Here is a 15125-nt window from a genome sequence, read left to right as displayed (position 1 = left end):
ACTATCCTGTGCGTGGATTTCAGTCCTAGTGTGTGAGATGTTCCAGGGAGCTCCAGACTGGCTCCTGTTCTTCACTTGAATGTGGACAGTAGCGTGCAAACACACCTGTTTGGTGGTGGTGATGGATGGTTCCTCTTGATGGTTTATTCCTCCTCCTTGGTGGTTAGGGGTCGTCCTCATCAGGGTTTGTGGTGGCAGCATATTTATTGCCTCCTGGGAACAGCTGAGCTCTGCAGACTCCCTTGGTGCTCAGGGAAGTCTGGGTGTAGCAGCCCAGCCTCCAGCAAGGACAGCCCTCGCCAGCAGCAGGACGTGGCGTGTGCTCTGAGGGCCAGATGTCCTCTGCCAAAGCCCAGGCTGCCGTCTGTTCTTGCTTTGGAAGTGTGATGTCAGAGCTGGGGAGGGGATGGGCTTTTGTTTGCTGTTTACCTGTAGTGTATGCTTATTTTCTGGCAATGCCCCTTCCTATTGCTAGGGGATCACGCTGCTATGTCTGCCTCTTGCTTAACTGACTGGGAGCCATTTATGCAGCTGATAAAGCATTCTCTGTATACAACTTATTTGCAGGCAAATCATTTGTTATGAATTATTGTTTCAATTGGAAGCCCCAATTGTAGCTCAGGACTGCATATGATACTGAATTAGCTTGGCCTGAACATGCAGTTCTGTCCCAAATGTAGGTGAAAATGCTGCTGATGTCGCTCTCTGGGACATTTACTGTGGGATGTCCCCTAGTAAGTCTCCTTACTGCAAGTGTTGCGGTCTGCCCCCTGCAGCAGGGCTGACTGCCAGCTCCTACCATCACTTTCGTATAGCTCACTGCTGATGTTCTCCGGCAGATTTGTTCTGGAAGATAAGCTTCCCCTCTGAATTATTTTGCCAGAGATACCAGGATTTCATGGGATCCGGCTTTGAGCACAGACAATTGGGCTGAGTGTGAATAGTTCCCTGCACACACGCATGGGAACTCTTGGCACGTGGTGGACAAGTGCAGAGGAGAGAAGGTGCAGAGCTGAGCTAATGTCTGCAGGCAAATGCACTCTGGGGTGAAGAGCAGATGTAAGAAGCTTAATGTGTGCTGTAGCTGAAATTGAAAATGTGCTTGTAAAACGCCTGTAAAACTGGTTCTCTTGTTACTGGCTCTGTTCTCTGCCCAAGTCCAACAGGATCTCGGCTGTTGAAGAAGTTATACCCCTGCAATTGCTTTGAAAGTCCAAGAAGTTCCTTCACCATCCTGTCTCCCTTCATCGATCTCTTCCAAGATCACCCCAGTGCCAGTTACCTTGTGGATGTTGTTACCAGATTCTTGCTGTGAATGGCAAATATGCTGCAGAAAGCAAATATTTACTCTGATGAAGGTTTGGTTTCTGATGGCAAACATGCATGTCCTGTTTGATTTCTGTATGTGTCAAGATGATTTCTTCAAGGAAGGAGTTTAAAGACTCTGGTAAGAGTAGTGGCTGTCTTTCTGCCAAGAGCTCCGAGAAGAATGATACTGTCTTTAAAGAAAAGGAATTTCATGGAAGAAGTTTGTCCTCCATGCAACTTCCCCACCCCTGGGGCAGAATGGTTCACGTTCCAGTTTCCCTCTTCTGACTAAAGATCTGTGAAAGTGAGAACTGAACTGGCTGCTGAGTGAGCGATGGCCTGTCCCATTGGTTTTGGGGTGCTTTGAGCAGTGTTTGAGGGCAGCATGGCAAAAGCTGAGCTAGCTCAGAGTGTCTTGGTGAGTGCCAGCTCGCTCCATCCTCTCAGTGGGAATGCAGAGGAGGAAGTGTGGAGAGGTGACTGATGGGTGAAATGAATATTCTGGTTTGCATCTCTCTTCAGTTAAGATGCCCCATGATAGGTAGGACTGAAGCAGGAGTAGTTCCTGAAGGACACAGGAGTGAGGTGCTATCCACTGCCATGATATCCTAGCAAATGGCATCCTTGAGGACATTAACTTGCATCAAATGCAATAAAAGACAAATGACAGAAAGTCTAGGGACTAAGTTCCACTACCCTCAAAGCAACAGGGCTCTGTTCCCCTTCCTGGTTTTGGAGCAGGATGCTTTCACCTGGAGGAAGGGAGGCTGCAACCAGTCAATGCATGAAACACACATGAACAACTCCTGTTGCCCAAGAGGATCCTTTTTTTTTTTTTTTTTTTTTTTTTTTAAGCTGGCTGTTACAGAGCAATAACAACAAGGTTTGGTTCCAATTTCTCTGACTGCTGGAGGTATCTGTGAACTTTGCATTTCTCTGATAAACTCTAGAAATGGTAGTCGACTATTAACCAAGTCCTGGACTGTTCAAAGTAGTCTCATGGTGTAGGAGGTTAATACTAAGCCAGTAACACGTGGTATACCTTGCATGTAGAGGGAAAGGGACTAATGTGATTTGGTGGAAAAACTGTTCTGCGCACAGTCGGCACACAAATGTGAGAGGATGAACCTGTTCTCTGCAAACTGCAAAAGTGCCCTGAGCGAGTGGGTGGCGTAAGGTAGGACAAGGAGAGCAGTACTTGAGCCCAAGGGCAGAGAGGCAATTTGTGGCTGCAGGGAGGGTTAATGCCCGTTGAGTTTTATGGCTGTGGCCCATGGCAAACATCCTCTTTGTTGTCGAGGCTGCTCCCACAGAATGCTTCGTTTTCCCTGGAAAGCTGCAGTTGCCAGGCAGCCTCCCCGACTCCAGCCGCGCCATCCACAGCTACCCAGGAGCTGCAGCTGGAAGGACTAGCAACTCGGTTGATACAGACTCGTTGACGTATGTATAGTTGGGAGAAAACAGCTCATTAGCAGTTTTTGCAATAAATCTGCCCCTGTCATTTGACCAGATGAGCCTGTTCCTCCTGTAGCTAGGCAGCACCTGTTCTGAGTCAGGATCTGGCAGAAGAACATCTGACCTAGCGGCGACGAACTTGGACAAGGAAAAGAAAGAGAAGACACGAGGGAGTCACACAGAGTAAAGGAACGATCAGACAAGAACAATTGACATTCGCTGATAGAGCTTCTTGATTGGATGTTTTCTGAAAAGTCACAGAGGAGTTTTTCTCTCTAGGGCGTTTCCATTCCTTGCGTTGTCTGTTTTGGCTATAAAAACCTATACTCGGCGTCTGTGATTCAAGCACCAAAATGAAAGGAAATAAGCAGAACTCTGACTACAATGAAGGTTCAAAGGGGGTAAGTATGCTGGACTCTACACTCCCAACTTCAGCTTCCCACAAAGATGCAGAGCAAGCTGTCTGAGATCTGCAGGTACTTGTAGAGGAGCAAGATCAAGATCTTTCAGGCTTAACATTTCCACAACTGATCTCACAGGGAGAGCAGATGTGTATGTTCTTGAACCCAGCTTATGTCTGTCTGTAGCACAGTGTTGCACTGGGTCTCATGAATTTCTTTGCCTGCAGCTGACCTCCCACGTAACTTCTGTGTAACTGTCCCCTTCTGCATGTGAGTCTTCTTTCCTAATTTCTAATCAATTTTAGGCTGCAGATGCTTCTGGATGGGGGCTGCCTTTGTGGTATCTTGCACAATGCAATGCCAGATGTTTTCCTAAAAGTGCTGAATACGAATCATTAACACCAGTGGCTCTTCTGAGCTCCTGGGATTTGTTTAATGAGAACAAGGCAGCCTACTTCTCATCACCAGTGTGAGAATGTCAACAGTCTACTCAGAAAATACAGCTGGAAGCCTCAGCTTCCTTCTGATCCTTACTCTGAGATGGACTTGAGTTTTGGTGTCCTGCAGTGCCTTAAACTCTGCAGATGTCTAGAGGTGAGCTGCTAGAGCTTCTGAGGAATATAAGGAATATAAGGAGTACCAGCAGCTCTTTGGACAAACGATCAGTTAGGGAAATGACAGACCCTTCACATGGGACCTGAGCTGAGTGTTGGGACATAAAGGCTAATGATGGAGACAGAATATTATATGCGTTTGAATGAAAAATGACTGTATTGATGTAGCATCAAGAAGATACATTAGCAAGCTATAAAAAGCACCCAAGAACCAACCAACTAAAACAGTTCAGTCAACACAGTCAGGCCAGCCCGAGGACTGAATAGTAACTAAATGGCTGTGAAAAACAAGTTGCTTGTAACCCTGATTGTGTTTGATCCCACTCCGGATGGCAATTTCTCCCTTCTGCTGAACTGCAAAATGCTGCTCCTGTACCCCCCAACCAAACCCTCACTGGGCTCCTTGCATTAAGTTCTGATTGGCTTCACTGACAAGTGACAATCGGATTAGATCCATAAACAGCTTGATCCTGAATTGTGGGAGGCAGAACAAGCCTGCATGTGAAAGCAGAACAAATGAACAGGAAAGGGATTTTGCCACTTCATAGAAAATCTTTTTAAAGCTTTCTTGTGCCAATATCCTGGGTTGTTATACTAGCCAATTCGTATGTTAGAATAATTCCGTAAAATTTTTTTTATTTTTTCCTTGCGGGGTGATATTTTAAGCACGATAACTTAAAAATTATTCATCATCCAAATGATCCATCAATACCAGGAAAGAGTAGAATGAATTACTGTAATGACTGTGTGCAAATCAAGCAGAACAAAATGAGTTTAAAGAAAGCCCAGAGGTTTATTTTTATTATTACAGTAACATGGAAAACACAGAAGGCGACCCTTAGGGTATTTCTATATTTTTACTGAATGCCAGTTGTGCCTAAAAGCCAAACCTGCTTCTACGGTGTTGTCTGTGTGTTTTCTTTCCCCTCTGCAGAAGATGACACTGACGCTTGTGCTGGTATCGCTGATATCTGGGTTTGGATCTTCTTTCCAGTATGGCTATAATGTGTCTGTGATCAATTCTCCAGCCCCGGTAGGTTGGACTGTGGAGTGGACCATGACCCAGGAGTGGGTTTACAAGCAGAGCCCGGCAGGAGCGTGACAGTAGATGATGGGTGTTTGTGGGCAGATGCTTTGAGTCACCAGGCACCTGGTGAGAAGCAGTTCCCCCGGAAAGGGAAGGGACGTGCTAAGGTGTATAACTCTACTGTTTGGACTCAGCCCAGCAGAGATGGGGCATGAGGAATGTTTTCCCTTCTGGAAACCAGGCAAATCCTGTAAGGCAGGATAGCATGGAGTAAGAGTTTAGTCCAGGCTCCTCCATCCCTCTCTTGCATTCATTTTCCAACTCAGCTATTCTGGTTTTTATGAAGACATGTGATAAAAGCTTTATGGCATTTGTTGTTAACTAGCTTTTCCAGCATGAAAATTTTACTGACTGTGCTAAACATGCTCTGTGTTTCGTTCCAGTACATGCAGGACTTTTACAACAAAACCTACTTCGAGAGGAATGGAGTGCCAATGGACCGTAGCTTCCAGACGCTGCTCTGGTCACTTACTGTGTCCATGTACCCTCTGGGTGGCTTCTTCGGGTCCCTTATGGTGTGGCCTCTGGTCAACAATTGTGGCCGGTACGTGACAGCAGTGTTTAACGTCCTTCACCAGCAGTTTGCTAGGTTCAGATAAGACTTGCCTCACCGGTCACTCCAGCTTGCCAAGCCCGTGAGGAGCGTGACTGTGTCACCACCTTGATGGCAAGGCAGATGGGCTGGTGATTAGTTGCTGGACTCGGCAATACACGTTGTCTCTCACATGTAGAAGAATTTATATGGTTTCAGTGTGGTCAAGGCCAGGCTCTATGCTGGGCACTGAGCCAGGAGGAGAGCAACGATGAAAGTCCTGGGTTGGGATCTGAGATCAGGCCTGCCTTCTGCTGCTCGAGTTTCCTGAGAAACTTCAGGTCTTTCTTGAAGCCTTTGTTCTCTGCAGGAAAAAATGGGACAATCACCATTTTCTCTTTGATTAGTCTTTGGGATAGTGATTCATTGGAGTTTTGGACAGTATAATACAGAGGGGATGTGTCTGCTATTGGGCCTTAAATAAAATAAACTGAATCTGTCTCCTTCCCTATTACTTTGCAGAAAGGGTACTTTGCTGATAAACAACCTCTTCTCCATTGCTGCTGCACTCCTTATGGGAACCTCAGAGCTAGCAGGAACCTTTGAAGTAATCATCTTTTCACGTATTGTTATGGGAATATTTGCTGGTAAGTGAGAGATTGGATGTTAAAGGGAGAGCAGTATATTCTTGGCTATGTAAAGGTTTTTCTCAGAACAGATGGTTTCACAGGTAGCATATTTTAGCTATACATCTGCATAACGATGCTGTATTTGCTTCAATAACAGTTGTCATCTGCAGAAGTACTAAAGATGTCTAGTGAACAAGGGCAGTGAGACTGGAATTTCAGATGTACAGAGGAGATGTGTGTCTGCGGATGCAGCTATCCCCTGCAATAAGCATCTGCTAGGCACTGGAGCGCCAACTCCCAGGAAACCTGCTAATAATAATACATTTTCCCAGAAACCTTAAAGCAGATAGCCTGGTGCTTAGGGTTTTTTGTTGTTTTGGGGGTTTTTTTAACATAGTCAGAGATAGAATAATCCTTCTAAATCAAAGACAGTGGAGATAATGCCAGATCCAGTAATCCAGTCCTGGAACTGACTGATCTTCCTGCAGGAGAAAAGAAATGTTAACAGGGAGAGTGAAGGGCTCAGAGCCACTGGATTTATTGCAAAGCGGGAAGCCAAGGAGCAGGGGGTGTGTGAATTGCTGGTGTAAGCGGCACCAGCAGAAACCCAGAATGTCTGGGTGCCCCTTACAGTACTGTACTGAGTGTGTGCAAAGCCAGGTTAAGAAGGGTCCGAACAGCATTTAGGCTCAATTAATTGGCTTTGGGCTGGCAAGACTAACATGCTCTGTGGTTTATTAGTGAGTTGGGATATCCTGTCAAGTTATAAGGAGGAAACAAGGAGCTGATGTAGGAAAATAACTTGATCTGTAACACGCAGCAATTGCGATTGGTGAGCTAAGGCAGGTAGTTTATCTAGTCCAGTGGTTCTGGTTTGGCTTTTGACTCTCCTAAGCCTGGCAGCTGCTCTCAGCATTGATTCTCTGAATGAATGCTAGGGGACCTGTTAAGGGTGATCCCTCTTTCCAGTTATTTAAAACTGACCAAAGAATCTGGCTGGCTGCCCTGACTTGCCCTTCACAGCTTGGCCTCACTCGAACTGTGGACATTGTGCCTGGGGAGGGAAGGTGCCGAGCCATCCAGCCTGCTCCGGGCTCTGGTAGGGTCCAGGTGTCGCCTCTCCTGGGAAAAGGGCAGCTCCGGTGCGAGGAACTGAGCTGGCAGCCCGGAGGTGTACAGGGCTCAATCAGTGTAAGCCTGAGCAGTTAGAAAGCCACTGTTACTCGAATGCAGTAGTCCAGGGGTCACTGCTAGCATGTTTTAGTCTAGGCAATTGAAAGGCAGGGTATAGTGCAATCTTAACACACTGCACCTCCTGAGTTTATTTTCATGATGTTGTCTAGTTGCTCTAATGCTTGTTTCCATGCCTTTTTGCTTTCAGATAATAGCTTGATCACCTTTGTAACTCCAAGCTCCTGAAGGCTAGGAACTTTAGAAATGTAAGATAAGAGTCTCATGTGGTCACTTGACTCCAGGAGTTTGGGGTTTGCATGCCAGGATTTACAGCCTAAGCATGGGAGCTGGCAGCTGCATGGTTACCCACAGTAACCCCAGAGAATGTTCCTCAGAATAACCTGTCCCCTCAGTGACATATGTGTGTATTGCACCACCTACTCGAGCATGCGACCTGTAAGAGATCTCAAAGCAGCAAAGGTCTCTGCAGAATGTTAATGAGCAATTAAAGGAGAAGTGAATATTTAAAAGCCAGCAAGAAGTCTCTCCACCCTCGCATCAGCTTGTTTGGATACTGCTTTCTTTACTTCTTTAAAAGGAAGTATAAATCCCTCTCTTACACTTTGAGTTTGTTTCCAAAGCTGAAGTAGCGCACAATTTTTCTCTGCAGGTATTGCGTTGAAGTACTTGGCAGACCCTGCTGAGAGAAAGCTACTCTAGGAAGATGAACACTGAAGCCCCCAAATTATCTGCTGTCTCTGTAGACAAGACAGGCTGCTGCTAGCCTTCTTAGACTCCTAAATGCTTTGCTGATGAGCAGTTAATAAGCTAGACCTTCAAAGCACCAGGAGCTTGGCAGGGTGCACTCCCAAGGCCCATCATCCGTGTGTGGTTCTTTCCCCTACCGTATTTCAGCTGAAATTTGTGAAACAATTCAGGCTCCTTGAATTAGCTCCAGCATGGGGCTGCCTCTGCAGCTTAGCCACAGAGACGATTTCTGTCTTAAGTTTAAGATATGTGAGTGTAATATTGACAGCCTTGGCCAAGGGACAGCATTACTTAGGAACGGAGAGGTAGTGGTATAAACATATTTATCTGACGGCTCCCAGAAAAAGCTAGATTCCTGGGCCTTTCTGGGGGCACCAGATGCAGTGGTAGACTTTGTAGCTCTCCACCTGCTGAGTGAAGCAATGCCATGTGCTTTGTGTCCTCACGTTCCACTGAGGAGTGAGGAAAACATACACAGCTTATTCACTGGCCAGAAGATGCCATTAAATCTTCAGGTGGAGCAGAAGGGTTTGAGCGTGAGGTTTCCACATGTCCTGTGGTCCAGCAAGGATCACTTTGGCCTCACGTGGGAAGAAGGCTTTTTACTGAAGATGGTCAGTGTGCTGATGTCAGGCAGCTGCATGTCTAACATTGTTCTCTAACTACTAGGTCTGGCTTCCAATGTGGTTCCCATGTTCCTTGGAGAAGTGTCCCCAAAAAATCTGAGAGGTGCTATTGGGATAGTACCCCAGCTCTTCATCACTGTTGGGATCCTCATAGCTCAGATCCTTGGTCTCAACATCATCCTTGGGAACACCGAAGGTAAAGCCCTGGCTCAGGACTTTTCAGCAGGCTGCACTGGGGAAAGATTTCTCACAGTTGTCATCTTGTCTCACGTGTTGCAGGCTGGCCTTTGCTGCTGGGGCTCACTGGCATCCCATCACTAATTCAGGTCCTTACATTGCCCTTTTTCCCTGAGAGTCCAAGATATCTGCTGATACAAAAGGGCAATGAAGAGCGAGCACGACAAGGTACAGCATCATCCTTTTAACGAAAGGGGAGGTGGAATGGGGTGGATCTGACTGTGAGATGTAACTGACAGCAGTCTAAGGTGAAGCAAGCAAGTGAAATTTTTCACTGACCGGTTGCTGGTGGGTGGAATTCCTGCAACATTGCTCCTTTCTCTGTGTATCTGAAGCCCTGACTTCCCACTGTGGAAGCGCTGCAGCCCAAGGCTTACGTATTGTTCTGTCTTGATTTGAAGCAGGAGAGCTCACCTGTAGACCTGCTCCCTGGGGTCCATAACATACCTTCCTTTCCCAACTAGCTCTGCAGAAGCTGAGAGGCTGCAGTGATGTGGATGATGAGATAGAAGAAATGTACCAAGAAGACTGGTCAGAAAAGGAAGAAGGGCGTTTCTCTGCACTCAGCCTGTGCACCTTCAGAGGCTTGCGGTGGCAGCTCATCTCTATCATTGTCATGATGATGGGCCAGCAGCTCTCTGGGGTTAATGCGGTGAGTGGGAAAGGCCTGTGGGGGGAGTAATAAAGGGATGGGACTTGAGAGTGGATGCTGTGGGGCAGTGCTGCACAGGAGATAGCACCTAGGATGCAGGAGTGCCCCTTCATCAGGGCCCCTGGTTCTGTGTCACACTGTGGTGCGTGGACCCTTGCCGGTACCAAATCTAGGACACCCATGTACTAGACACAGGGTCAAGCTGTCCTGTTAAGGATAGTTTGGGTGGTTTTGGAGTAAGGTGCTTGTGCCTGGATCCAAACACCAACGTCTCCAGCTCTTTCAGGCTTCTGTGCACCAGTTCCAGGAGGTAAAAGCAGCCAAAATGAGATTCCTGTATTCCATCTTTGGTCCCATATAAACACAGCTGTGGCTTTCTGCAGGTCTTCTACTACGCAGACAGAATCTTCCAGTCGGCAGGTGTGGAAAGCAGCAATGTTCAATATGTCACCGTGTCAATAGGAGCCATCAATGTCGTCATGACTTTGCTCGCTGTAAGTTTCTGTTGGGGCTCTTCAAGTTCTGGCCTGTCCAGCCTCCCCCATCTGTCACTCTTTAAATTAGGGTGTGTTATTTACACAGTGTGAGCTGCTTTGCACAACAGATGCCCTGCACTGTCCCTTGGCTGAAGGCAGCTATGCTAACCAAATGATTGATCACGATGGTTTCTCATATGCCTCAGAAGTGTTCAGGCTCTGCTCTCCAGGCTGATACGCCCTTTTGTGCTGTTCACTGTTGCTGTGCAGGGCTTCCATGCGGTTCTCACTGGGTCTGGTACTGAAGAATGGCCTGGCTGTTCTCTCAGTCTTACTGACGCATCCAGCTTTTTGCGGTTCCTGGGTGATTTCCTGCCCACAGTCCATCAGTAGGTGGTGGATATGTCACTGAATTTCTTAACAGACCAAGACTACCTTAATAAATCCTGCTGGAATAAGAAGTGCTATGACCCAAGGGTCTGACTTTTCACCTTCTTCTGTCTCCTTCAGGTTCTCATTGTGGAATCCCTGGGGAGGAGAATCCTCCTCCTTGCTGGCTTTGGATTGTGCTCTGTCTCCTGCGCAGTGCTAACTTTGGCCCTCAATCTCCAGGTGTGTAGTTGACTGGCTCAGGTGATCCTACCTGTGCGTTTCTGGACCTTCCAGGGAACAGACCATTGGTATATTTTGAAGTTGCTTCTATACCCTGGGGGGGAGAGGACAGTATGAAAGGTCTCTGTGTATCTGCCTAAAGTAAACCCAGGAAAAGCTATGATTCTGCTTGGCTGAATACTACTTTAAGTACATCATGTTCATAATATCCGTTGCATCCATTTGTTGGAAGCAAGGATCATCCCCAGGCTGTGATTCTCATGGCTAAGTTAGGACATACCTGGCACTGGAGGGTGACAGTGCCTTTAGAATGCCTTCACATCTGAACACAAATAGTGCCTTGAATGCGCTGGTGATGTTCAGAGAGGAACCACCTCTGACCTGTGATTAAATTCTTCACAGACCACTGTCTCCTGGATGTCTTACCTCAGCATAGTGTGTGTCATCGTTTACATCATTGGACATGCTATCGGAGCCAGTAAGTATGCACAGCCTAGTCCAGTCATCTCCACAAGTTGGGTAAAGAGAAGTTTTACATTAAATTTCAGGTCAAAATCTTTGTGGAGCTAATCCAAAGAGATGGAATTACTTTTCTGTGTGGCAGGGGAGCATTTGGATTTCAAGAGGAAAAGCAAAGGCACAGTTGTGCTTGTGCTGGAGATTGCCCCAGTGAGATGAGGAGCAAAACTGTGCTGAGATAGCCCTACCGATGGGCAGAGATGTTGCGTGCTTGCAGGTGTAGGCAACAGATCAAACTTGAAGGAACTCACATTATACATGTGGCCCTGCAGATCACATGGCAGAAAGGAGATGTGCAGACTGATGTGGATATTGGAAAGGCTTTGTCCTGAATCCCCTCTCAGCATGGCAGAGTTGTCTGTTCAGCTTCGGAAAGCCTGGCCAGACCCTTGCTGGATGAAGCAATGTGGTTCTGAAATGTCTGTGAGGTTTCACTGGCAGATGGAATTACATACAACCTTTCCTTTTCCATTGATGCCATCAGGTAGATCCAGGTGCCAGGGGCAGGGAGGTGGCTGGAGGGAGAACACCGGCTCAGCCGGACCTGTGGTCTGACCCCGTTAATGGGAACATGGTTTGTTTCTGCTTAATGGTGCCACAGGGCAGGGCATGGGCCTGAGGGCTTGTTCCAGGAGTCATTCTTCCACCTCCTGCATGTGTTGGGTTGTTTCTTTGCTTTTCTTTCTTTTAGAAGCAATGACTTGTGTAGTTGCTGCTCATAGGGTGCTCTCAGGAGAGGCAGTTTGTGTTTATCAACCTTATTTCACAATTTGTGCTGCAGATGGGTCCATGGTTAGGGCGCAGCCGTAAGAGAGAAGAGGCTGATTGCTGTGTGTGAGCTTAGGAAAGTCATTTACTTGTCCTGGTTTTGTTTTTGTTATTCAATCCCTCACCTGATTTATTGGGTGTTTCTAAAAGCTAGTAGTTTAGAAACCATTGCCTGCCACTGAAATGAACAGTCCAATCTAGGAATCCAGAGTGGAAGAATTGTCTTTGGGATTTACAAATATGCACCTGTCTTCCAGGTCCAATTCCATTTGTGATGATCACCGAGATGTTCCTGCAGTCATCTCGGCCTGCAGCATTCATGGTGGGTGGGTTAGTGCACTGGCTCTGCAACTTCACCGTGGGGCTTGTGTTCCTCTACATGGAGGTAAGGTGCCATCACATGACAGGGCAAGACTTCAGCTTAAAATCAGTATCTTCTCCCCTGTGTTCTTAGAGAGCCATTTTAGTCCTGAGAGCTATAAATGCCCAAGTTGGTTCCCAGTACCTGTATGCAGGATTATATATTAAGGATAAGAAACTGATGTTAATAAGCATTTTTTTAAATCACATCTCTGTTGCACGTGCTTTAAAATAAAGCAGTTATTTTCTTGGGTGAGTATCTCATTCTGAATTCAAGAGCATGGAAAGATTCCAAATTCCCCATCTTCCACCGAGGAGGGGCATGTCTCAGGGAGTCAGTTTTAGCACTTGATCTCTAGGTCACTAGTTCAAACTGATCCCCAGCAGTAGTGACCTATAAACTGCTATGGTTCCTGATTTTAGCCCGTGCAGAAGGAGCTGGTGACTTTAGTTTGATTTATGCAACAGAGCCTCACCCTCCTTTTCCAGTAAATCCATAGTGGTTTACAGTAAATCCATGGTGGTGGTATAAGACAGAATCTAGAACCACCCCTAACTTCTAGTCACTCAAAATATGTGCACATCAGGGGTTCAGCTTGTCCAAATCGTGTAATGTACACAACTGGAGTATTCCCCTGACCCCTCCTCTGTCATCTTTCATTGCTTTAGGCTGGACTGGGGCCCTACAGCTTCCTCGTCTTCTGTGCCATCTGCGTCGTCACAGCAGTTTACATCTTCTTCATTGTTCCTGAGACGAAGAACAAAACCTTCATTGAAATCAACAGGATCATGGCCAAGAGGAACAAGGTGGAGATTCAGGAAGACAGAGAGCTTGAGGATGTCCACACTGTGCCAGGTGGGCAGGCATGGAAGAAAGAATTCTTCAGCAGTGGTCTGTGACCCTGCCCAGTGTTTGGCCTGGCTCAGAAATTCTTCAGGATCCGTCGAGCCTGTGAACAAATACATTCATCCTTTGATACTGATCTTCATCCAGACCTTCTATAAACTATAAACCACAGCAGGAGTTTTCAAATAAGTTGTTGTGTCTTGAGACTGTTGTTCTTGTGAGTTATTAGCAGGTCCATTCTGCTTCATGGCACAGCCACTGCCAAGGCAGATGACCCATTGGTGGTATATGTCACAAGGAAAGGGTAGTGTCCTTAACCAGCTCAGTTCCTGTGGTCAGGTAACCTATGTCGTAAGGTGATGTGTGTCCCTGACGTCCTGACAGACAGATCTCAGGTGCCACCAGCCAGCACTCGGGCTGGGTTTTGGTCAGTTGTGTGCAGGGAGTGCACTATATTCCTCTGAGGAACTGTCATTCATGTATTTGAGTGTCCAGCATGAGTGATGCCAGGCCTTTGGTTCTTTGGGATGGAGAGAGTGTCAGTAGTTCTGAAGTACTGTGTTAGGTGGGCTGATAATGGCATTTACCCTGTGAACACTTGTCTGTCCTTCGTGTGCTTCAAGGGACTGCTAAACTGGGAATGCATATCACTGTAATGTTACCGCCCCTGCTCACCCAACACTCTCCTTCAAATCAAGCTAAGTCTTCAGCTGTTGCTGCTGAGTCCTTCCAAAGACTTCTGGAGGTTAGAAGTCATGCATCTGGCTGATGCTTTTTCACAACCAATTTATAATTGTTTGTTCCAGTGGCACTCTAGTCTTTGAGCTATTTAGCTCCTTTCACTCCCTAGTGTTTACACTTCAGTTGCCAAAGAGCATCAGTCCTTCTTAATCCTTTAATATCCCCATATCCCTACTCCATACACATGAGCCCATGCAAGCTTGTTTGTCCCCTCCCCAAGATACAAGGTGTTCCCCAGAGATAAATGCTGTTGAACTCAGAATATAAGAACCGCCCTGCTGCGTTGCAGGAATCAAGTTCAGGTTGATTCCTGTGCAGTGGGCTACAGGTTGGAGCCTGTGTTTGCAAACATATTCAAACTTGTCTTTAACTTCTTACACTGAGTTGCTTAAATTTCGTTTTTGAAATAACTCAGCTCTCACATCCTTGAAAGCACTTGAATGAGTCTTCAAATGATTTAGAGCTTGGTCCTCCTGCTGGTTTCTGGCTGTGTTCCCTAAGGGCACCATTCCACCCGAAGGCTAAACTGGATTGGAAAAACTCCGAGTCTAAGGCCTAGTGCTGACTTTTGGGAGAAAGTGCACACTGATAAAAATGGAGGATTTCTTAAATTACTCATCAGTTTAAGGGGTTTGGGGGACAATTATGGCATAATTTAAATTTAATTAATTGTTATGCAGGTCTGCAGCCCTCTGTTTTGAAAAAAAGTGGAATTGTTTAATAGCCTGGGATGGATTTTGTGTTATTGACAGAGATAATCCCTCCCATGATTTACTTTAACCTTAGAAAATGGGTTTTATACCTCCCCTCAAACTTGCGGCGTATAAATGCTGGAAAAGAAGCGGCTTGCGTGCTCTGTGCAAAGAGAGCTGAGCAAAGTACAGAGACTGCATAGGAGCTGTGCTTCTCCTGCAAGGGCTTTGTGTGCCTTTTCCGGTAGGATATGTCTACAGGGGAAGGGATGGTGATTTGATGGTGAGAAATGGGAAGGAAGGACACATGCAGAGTGAGAAACTGAGCCTGGGTGAAGGATGTGAGAGAAATTTTATTTGAGGAAGTGGCTCCTTTGACCGAAGAGAGTGGCTCTTTGGCATGTAGGAAGTTCTATGTTTGGGGACCTAAATCAGACTGCTGGGAGGGATTTGACTATGCAAAGTGTTGGACTGCACCAAGTTCTGCTCTTCTTTGCTTCTGTCCCACGGATGGAGGCTTTGATCTCTTGGGAAAACAACCTGGAACACTGCCAGGGGCACAGTGAGTCCATACAAACAGAAACAAGCAAATAATGGAAGTTTTTCTCCATTTCCCCAGACACGAAGT

At 46.5% G+C, this 15125-nt stretch overlaps 1 protein-coding gene across 2 annotated transcripts; it reads left to right on the top strand.

Annotated features, from left to right (window-relative positions):
• The first annotated feature begins 44 nt into the window (after nucleotides 1–44).
• On the top strand, nucleotides 45–13269 carry LOC141969216 (solute carrier family 2, facilitated glucose transporter member 5-like). Of its 2 annotated transcripts, none has more exons than XM_074924771.1 (12): nucleotides 45–3164; nucleotides 4716–4811; nucleotides 5249–5409; nucleotides 5920–6044; nucleotides 8637–8789; nucleotides 8873–8998; nucleotides 9295–9482; nucleotides 9866–9976; nucleotides 10469–10570; nucleotides 10973–11048; nucleotides 12115–12242; nucleotides 12887–13269. In XM_074924771.1, exons 1-12 carry the CDS (start codon nucleotides 3117–3119, stop codon nucleotides 13115–13117), a joined length of 1545 nt encoding a protein of 514 aa, XP_074780872.1. In that variant the 5' UTR covers nucleotides 45–3116; the 3' UTR covers nucleotides 13118–13269. The 2 variants fall into 2 exon arrangements, with proteins under 2 accessions (XP_074780872.1, XP_074780871.1); XM_074924770.1 differs by having other exon boundaries at nucleotides 4713–4811; nucleotides 12887–13267.
• Nucleotides 13270–15125: the final 1856 nt, after the last annotated feature.

Source organism: Athene noctua, chromosome 22 (genome assembly GCF_965140245.1).
Source record: "Athene noctua chromosome 22, bAthNoc1.hap1.1, whole genome shotgun sequence".
Lineage (NCBI taxonomy): Eukaryota > Metazoa > Chordata > Aves > Strigiformes > Strigidae > Athene > Athene noctua.
This window is presented reverse-complemented; position numbering and strand designations above follow the sequence as displayed.

What these genes read in the sequence shown, in the direction of transcription:
- LOC141969216 (XM_074924770.1), top strand. Translation starts at nt 3,117, where the DNA reads ATGAAAGGAAATAAGCAGAACTCTGACTACAATGAAGGTTCAAAGGGG. An exon ending in CATCCTTGGGAACACCGAAG is followed by an intron (nt 8,790 to 8,872) that starts GTAAAGCCCTGG and finishes CACGTGTTGCAG; the next exon opens with GCTGGCCTTTGCTGCTGGGG. An exon ending in TGAAGAGCGAGCACGACAAG is followed by an intron (nt 8,999 to 9,294) that starts GTACAGCATCAT and finishes TTTCCCAACTAG; the next exon opens with CTCTGCAGAAGCTGAGAGGC.